The following is an 8366-nucleotide window of genomic DNA, read 5'->3' on the forward strand; positions in this document are numbered from 1 at the left end:
AAACCCCCCATCCCCCCCCCCCCCCCCCGGCAAAAGCAAGGAACCGTAAAGCCAAGTTTGGCCTTTCCCTCCTATTAATGCAAATAATCCACTGGTCCTCATGGCTGGAGGCTGCTGGGACAGGACGACAGCCCCAGAAGGTCATTGCTGACAACGTGCCTATTTACTTTCAGGGTTAATTAACACGTACCCTTATCAAAAAGAAAACAAAAAAAAGAGGATTGCTGAGGAACAAGGAGGGAAGATAAAGCACCATCCCCTTCGTGCGTCCAGAGCTTGAGTGTCAGAAGAGCTCCCGAGGCAAGAAACACACAGCAAAAAGTGCACGTGGTCAGAGAGCAAAGGGGCTGAGTGCACCAAGAAAGTGCTGCTGCTCTTCTGCAAACGCCATGCGGTGATGTTCAAACAAGTCCTGCCCCTCCATAGCTTCGGGAGTCTGCGCCGAGGGAGGGGAAGGAGAAGGAACCTCGTTCCGCAGGTCAGCAAAACACCCCTCTGCTTCCAGAAGCGGTTGGAGAGCTGAGCACCTTCGAACGAGGGTAGGAAATGGGCACGGCTCGTGCCCCTGCTGAAGCAGCACTGCCAGGGCCGTAACATACACCAGGAAGATTTTAATTCCCTTTAACATCAGGGTTTGGGAGGTGGGGGAACCGGCTGGATAAGCTTTCACTTGCAGTAATTAGAGTCAAAAGGGTAACGAGAAGATAAGGGCAAAAGTCCCCTCTCTCTGTAACCTGAACCCTGGGATTAAAGTCCTGTTGGTAGCGTTACCGTCCTCCTCAAAGGCTGTCTTGATTTGAGCAGAGGATGTTTGGGCACCTCCAGAACAGAGAGGGGAATTTTGTCTGTAGGCACTTCTGAGCCGGGGGTTGCTGAGCGATGCTGCTCCACGGGGCATCTCCTGCTGCCTCCACTTCGGGGACCTCCAGGAGGTTCCTTCTTATCGTCCCGGACAGCAGCGAGTTTGCAGGGCTGCTCCTCGCACGGCGCAAGCCAGAGCACACGCGGGAAGCAGAGGGGCTTTACCCCATCGCACCGTGTCAGGAGGAGAGGGAAGATGGGACATCAGCATGGAAAAGAGGTGCAAAGAGAGGAAAAAACCCTGAACGGAGTGCCCTGGACGCCGGGAGAGCCCAGTCTGCCTTTGCACCGTCCCTGCTGAGCACCCCTCCTCTCCTGCTACCCAACCGTGCTGGATGCGAGCAGCAGCATCCCAGCACCAGACCTGCACCGCAGGACACCCTGCCAGATTACCTTCTGGCTCTCCCTTTCCAAGTCTAATTAACGAGGCAGCTCTCGAAGCCCCTCTACATTCAGCGCAGGTCCAAAAGACACCGGCAGGTCCCAGAGGTGGAGCTCAGGGGGTGGCTGTGCTGATTACAGACGCGCGGGAAAGGGCTGCAGCTCCAGCGACCTGCAGCCTAAGGTAGAAATCAGCCCTTCCAGGAAAAGGAGGAGGAAAGTTGGGAAATCAGTTTGCCTCTTCTCCTACCGAAATCCAGTACGCAAGCTGGCAAGACACGCTAACGGGTGACCCTCTTTCTAAACACGTGCTCCTTTTACCGGAGCCCATGAGAAGAACCTGAAACCAGGACTCCTCCCTATATGTTTTGTTTTCATTTGTTCTGCGACTGAATAAGTTAACAAAAGGAAGTCAGACCGATTCTTTCAATTTGGCTTATAAAAAAAAAAAAAAATAGTAATAGTCTGGGTGTGAACTTCTCTCTCAGGCTTCAGGATTTACCGTCACTTTATAAACCCCTGAAAATAGGAGTTTATAATAGGAGACTCCTGACACCACCTTCACGAGCAGTGCCGCCTATCTTCCCCGGGATTGTTTAACAAGGAACATTTTGTCATCAGGGCAGGTTTCATGAATACTATACAGGTGAATAAAAAAATACATATATTCTCTTTGAACAAGAATCCCAAGTCCAGGCATGTGGAAGGCTGCGGTGCAGGGACCGGCGCGGGCAGGAGGTCCCCGAGTCCCTCACGAGTGATGGCTGTTGATCAGGCTGCGGAGCTGCTTGGCCACGGTGTCTATCAGCTTCTGCTTGTCCCTCTCGTTTTTCCGAAACTGGGCAAAAACGTTGTTTTTTCTGCTCGTGTCTCTCATCCTGCGCAGAGCAGAAACAGGTTATGGCACAGGTATCGCTGCTCAACGTTGCACCCAAGCCCCACGAAGGAATCGCATGTAAAGTGCCCGTATTCAGGCTCTGATAGAGAGAGGAGGTGACCGCATCTAAAGGCTCTACCCCAATTTTTATCACGTATTTGTGTAAAGACAGGCATACCAAGCCATGTGCAGGCTTTACACCGTTTGCGTTTTTGCTTTAAACCCCACAAATCCCAATCAATGTCACTGTAGGGTCTGTCTAAGGCCAAAATCCACGAAACCCTAAAGCCTCTTGTTCTCCCCTTCCAAACAGCTTTTGCTATGTCCCCATGTCGTCTCATGAAGTGGTAAACGACAACGCTGTAATATTAGGAGGAAATTAAAAAATTAGCATCAAATCCACAGCATTAAGGCTTCTTATTTGAAATGGTGCATTGCATGCAGCCAAGAGATGCAGCTTTTGTGACAGTCGTAAAGTTTCGGAGTTGTGAACTTAAAATATTATACAATACTATATAACGTAATTTATACTGAAGGAAGGAATCCAGCACCGGTTTCCCCAACTTACAAATCTTCTTGAGGTTTGTACTTTTTTAAATTACATTTAATACGTAAAGTAGTGCACTGGTCTCCACGAGGTCTCCAAAAAGCCAGAGACAAGAAGAGCGGGTGGTGGGACAGGACCTGAAGGCGAAGCTGGTGCAGCTCCATCTCTCTCCGCCATGCAAAGCTGGGGGCTCGTGCATGCTTGCATTCATGGATGCGTATTTTGGGGGGGGGGGCAGGTCTCGTTGCACACTCCAAGCGTTAGCTTTTCGCAGGCAGGGCATGTGCTGGGAAGGGAAACCACCCCACAAGGGTCAACGCTCCGACAGCTCCTGAAGGTATCAGCCTCAACATCCAACCCGCTGGTTCTCAGCCGGCACCGTTCTTTTATAATACCACAATTTGTAAATTATTTTCTCCGTGAATCAGATCTGGCAGAGACAGATGGCTTTGGACGAGTCACATAAGCCTGTGTTTTCGGCTTTGGGGACCTAAACAAAGCATTAAAGTGACTGGGACACAGCGCGGGTAGTCCCTGGGAAATTGGCACTTTATCAAACCGGGGTTTTTGAGTTAACCGAGCACAAATCAAACCTCTTGAAACTTACTTAACCGATTTAAAAAAAACAAAAATCTAAGGTTTTTCATGCTTCAATCTTCCTGAAAAGAGCCAAAGGGAATCTGAAATGTTCCCAAAAAACATCCAGCTTGGAACTGGAAACAAGGATAACAACTCTATCCCAAAGGCTAATTTGCTAAAGTTGTAAGTGCCCAAAGACACAGGATTACAATCGAGCTGCTCTCCCAACAGTAACAAGATAGCTTGGAGCACTTTTATTCAGCCAAATAAGTGTTATTTTTTTCCTTTCTCTATTTTTTTTAACCAAAGCAGGTTGCCTGGTGCTCCGCCGCAAGAACCGGGGAGCTATCGCACCGATGGGAAGCAGAGTTTTCGAGTCGCACAGGTTAGAGGTGTCACAGTGTCATGAATTTTGGCAATAACCATCCTCCCGCGGGACACCCGTTCCTCCGGCAGCACTGTACGGCTCCAGCGGGTCTCAAAGCACTTTACCAGGAGGGCTGAGAGCTCTGTTTCTATTTCACAGGCTATGTGGAGACATCAGAGGCGCTGAAAGTAAACCTGTACCTTCAGAAACCTCCACCCAGTGCTGTACCCATCGCTCTCCATCACTGCCTGCTGCAGCTACCCCCAGGTAACGCATGAGGAATTTACAGCAGACCATCCTCTGCCCTAAGAGCCTTCTCATCCTGGGCATCCTCGGAGCCATCTCTGATCCCGTGGGACCTGTTCAGGTCCATGAAATGTTTCTGAAGTAACGCATGTTGCATGCAAGAAAACCTTTGCACGTGTTTGAATGATTAGAAAGGAGTTGCGGGGATAAAGCTACTGGATTGGGACGAAAAAGCGGTCAGAGCACGGATCCCATAACAAACCCACGTAGGTGGATCTATTAAAGTGGGGATGAGTGTCTGGGAGGGATGGGAGCCGCCGGTATCTTCAGGCATCATGTGAAGGTAGAGGCACTAAGCTATTAAGTATTATTAATGAATGAAGTTGCCTACAGGATACAAAATCCTGCAGAATTTGGGTGTGCTGTGCCAGGGACCAGGCAGCGTTGGGAGCGGATGCAGCCTTGGGAGAGGCTGAGCTTGCAGATCTGCTCGAGGAGACGCCGCCGGCTCCGGTCCTGCCTTTGCAGCCCTGCAGACGGACACTGAGCCAGCGTAACATGGTTGGTGTCAAAGGTGTTCAGAAATGCCGGCCTGTTTCTTTTCCAGCATTTGGCTATAGGGAACACCCAGTCCCTGATCAAGCGGTGCATCCAGACACCGAGAATATCAGCTTTGAAAGAGGGAGGCAATGCTTTCGAGCAGCTCAGCAGCTCTTTGGAGGACTGATACTTTTATTTCTTCAAGCATGTGCCTGCAGAGCCTTGGGACAACCGCACCCGGTTTTGTAACATGGTCCCTGTGCGTTCGCGCAAGAATTAAAAGTAAGAGGAAGGGAAAGAGAGAGCTCAGCGCTGTCCCCACCCCTGTCAACAAACACCACCTTCAATAGAGCCAAGCTTTGTTTAAATTAATCTATAAGAAAAAAAAGCAACAGAGTAAAAGCTTCTCTTTTAGCTCTAATTAGTGCATTTGAGACGATAAAGTTACCGGAGGGAACCGTTTCAAAGGCAGCTTGCATTTAGATCATTTAGTGCTCCATTTAAATCAAACAATAAAGTCACTGCAAGGTGAGGGTAAAAGCCCAAGCAAGCAGCATACTTACACTCGTGATATCCTATGAGAGATGTGTGATTAGGAAAAGAGATAATGATGAAAACAAGTTACAAAATGAACCAGCGGATCAGAATTTCACGTCGCCTTGTCGGCAAAGCTCGGCTGCCTACGGTGTGGGCTGGGGAAGTGGGCTCGGAGCGCAGAGGGGAGCGGACGTGCCTGAAGCTACGGCCAGGTCAGTGTAGAGTCTCAGGGGCGCTGGAGCTGGTGGATGATGCACGGAGACTCCCCAAAGGGCCTGAAGCCCGAGCGGGGACAGGGCAGAGCCCGCCGGAGCATGCCGGCGATGCCATGCAGGCGATGCCATGCCACAAGGATGCGGGTGATGCAAGTGCCAACCCGGTGACTCCACGGGGCTGCCTCCGGAAAGCAAATCGGATATGTGAAGATTGCCCTTCAAATGAGATCCTTTTTGGGGAGAAGGCTGGCAAGCCAAGCCCGGGTTTGTGGCTTTTTAATACCACCACCAAGCACGGATGGCTGTGCGCTCAAGTACCACCTGGGGCAAATGGCCAGGACCATGGAGTTGCCCTCCTGCTGTCCCACTGCCTTCCCAGCAACTGCCACAGATCCCAGCTCACTGCCTGCTCCCAGTTCCCTGGATCCTCCAGCCGCCTCATGTCCAAGCTCTCAGAGTTTTGCCATTTTATTGATAGCTCTGAATATACCTCACGCTTTTCCATCATGGATGTCAGGTTGCGAGTAACACAACATATTACACAGCACATATAAATATGTATATAAAAACAATGCTATAATGTATAAAAGTGCTTTACACACAGCAACTACCTAAGTTTAGTCCCTGTGTACCATACTGATAACATTTGGATGTCATGAGTTGCTGTGAAATTAGCTATTCTCCTCTGCGAGAGAGGAAGCTGTGCGGTTATGTGGACCACAGATAATACAGATGCAACTCCAAAGCTCAGAAGCACACCAAGGTCGGTCTGCTAAAAGTGTAGCCCCAACTCTAAACTAGCCATCTCCTCCTCTGCAAGCAATGGAGAAAGAGAGGAACTCCAAAAAACAGCTCAGACTCCTCCTAAGGGTCTGATTTAATGGTAAACCTAACCAAATCTGACTGCAAACTCACTTATCCTGCCTACTCCTCCATGCAAGACTTAGCAGTGGAGTGCCCACGGCATGAGCTGCTTGGAAAATCATTAATTATCATTTTTGGCAGGTTACTTCTCTGTCAGATCAGCCGGAAGACCAGCTGTGAGGTCTGATGGGGCAGGAGTAGGGCTGATCCTCCCAATGAGAGCCTGGAGGTCTACCAGAGAAAGGCTCATCTGGGCCACCTCCTGCCACGGGCAGGATGGGTGACTGGTGGCACTTCTCTACCACGTGCTAAAGGGGTTACAAGCGAAGCAAATCCCACTCTTTGGGTCTGCAGCAAACTCATGGGCTTTCCCTCCTTGCTGCTGGCTTGTAGGACTGGCACAAGCCTCTTCGCTGTGCTTCAGGAGGGATCCCAAAGCCCCGCAGAGGCCACACAGCGCTCGCCCGGCACGTCCCGGCGCTGCTCCTCGGCACAGCTCCAGGGCTTGGGCTGAAGCTGTGCAAAGCGTATGAACTACAGGCTTGAAAGAGGCTCTGATTCAGCCTTATCAAAGAGCATGTTCTTGCTAAGGGCAAGCCCTGGAGCACACAGCCACCTAAAGACACTGTCCCTGTTCCATAGCTGGGCTTTGGATCCTCTCCGTGGATCCAACAGAAGGGAGACAGAATAGAACAGAACAGAATAGAATATTTTCAGCTGGAAGGGTCCTACAATGATCATCTGATCCAGCTGCCTGACCACTTCAGGGCTGACCAAAAGTTAAAGCATGTTATTAAGGGCATTGTCCAAATGCCTCTTAAACACTGACAGGCTTGGGGCAGTTACACATGCCTGCAGGCTACCAAATTTTAAATGAGTCTGGGGGCTTGAGATACACCTTTACAGTGGAATTCTGTTGTAAGACAAGGAAAACTCTGCTTAAGAGTGAAGCAGAAAGACAGACCCTCAGCCAAACCAAGGCATTTTGATACAAAACCTGGGATTCAGGTTAGTGGGATAAAATAGGATTTTTCTATTTGAGCTCCCACTGTCCACCCGGAGGTGAAAGCTTTGCCCACCAGATCACAAGGAGCCGCCTGCTCCCCAGGCTGCTCCATCCCAGCACCGCACATGATGGAACGAGCTGCTAAAACACGCGCTTGCCCAAAGCGAGATGGGGGTGAAAACTATCCCGGGTGTCCGGACCCGCACTCACTTTTCCAGCAGGATGAGGGCTGTCGTCGGGTTCACGCGAAGATACTTGCACGTGGGTTGCCCGTAGTCAGCCAAATACGTTGACCAGTCCCACTGGATGAACAGATCTAAGAGCTGAAGCAGCCACCGGAAAGAAAAAACACACAGATAGAAGATTTTAAAAAGCTGGCGAGAGAGCAGGTGGTTTATCTGAAAGCTGGCAAAGATCCTGGGCAGGTGACGTTAACCACAAAAAATGGTTTGCAGTCTTTACTAATTTATTCGATATTATTCTGCTAGTATTTAATTATTAACGTATTCATATTTAATTATTTATTAATATCTAATGTTAATTTATGTATGGCTATATTAATTTAGCCATAGCGCACTCCTGCTACGTCACCTCTACTTTTGGGGTGAACTAGCGGTACAGGGGATATGAGGACTCAGGCACCCCGAGGAGGTGGGTGGCAAAGAACCCCAGTGCCCTGATGTTCTCATCTACAGCAGGAGGGCACTTTTGGGGTCAAAGTCACCACAAATTTCTTCCCTGGCATCGTTTGAACCATGCCACAAGGATTTCTCATCATGCTTGCTCCATCCCAACATCTTCCAAGCGCTTTGTAAGCGTCCCTAATGATGAGAGCTCCCTGGGGAGGTGTGGGACCCACCCAGGAGCTCAGGGGTTTATTTTGGGTGAACGCAGCTACTAGAGGAGACTGGGAGTCGCAGGTGGTTTCCAGACGTTTGTAAGAGAAACCACCAGCCCCCGGCAGAGGGGGAAGGAAAAAGCGGATTAATTCAGCCGTCCGTGACAGTCCCTGCTCCAGACCCCCAAAATTCGCACCTGAATCCCTTCACCTCTGCAAAGGACCCCCTCAGTGCCCCATCGCTCCCAGCTGGTTCAGGTGAGGAAGGAGCAAACTACAGCCCAGGTTTCCTAAATGCCCTCTTCCACCCCACCTTTCACATCCTTATTTTCCTTAAAACCCGAACAGGAGCTCCCATGTCTTTCCTACACGAGGACGACCTCACTCCTAAGAGGACTTGCCTCTCCACCCACCCACGAGAGCACAGCTGAGGACATATGAGATGCAGCCTTCATCTTCATCATCTAAACCAGGTTAATTAAGAGCGGCTGCGTCCCGTTCCCCCCCC

At 50.1% G+C, this 8366-nt stretch overlaps 1 protein-coding gene across 3 annotated transcripts in view; it reads right to left on the reverse strand.

Moving 5' to 3' along the window:
* Positions 1-24: 24 nt before the first annotated feature.
* Positions 25-8366, reverse strand: part of EXOC6B (exocyst complex component 6B) — a 271015-nt gene continuing 262673 nt past the window's right edge. The window contains exons 22-24 of one of the 3 annotated variants that reach the window (XM_009290672.2): positions 7231-7343; positions 4962-4973; positions 25-2120 (exon numbers count right to left, since the gene is read on the reverse strand). In XM_009290672.2, coding sequence (XP_009288947.1) covers positions 1994-2120; positions 4962-4973; positions 7231-7343 — 252 coding nt within the window. In that variant the 3' untranslated portion in view covers positions 25-1993. Of the gene's footprint in view, positions 2121-4961; positions 4974-7226; positions 7344-8366 lie in introns of those variants that run through there. The other 2 variants (XM_009290673.2, XM_019474974.1) reach the window with 2 other exon arrangements.

This window comes from Aptenodytes forsteri, unplaced genomic scaffold, assembly GCF_000699145.1.
Source record: "Aptenodytes forsteri isolate BGI_AS27 unplaced genomic scaffold, ASM69914v1 Scaffold236, whole genome shotgun sequence".
Taxonomy (NCBI): Eukaryota; Metazoa; Chordata; class Aves; order Sphenisciformes; family Spheniscidae; genus Aptenodytes; species Aptenodytes forsteri.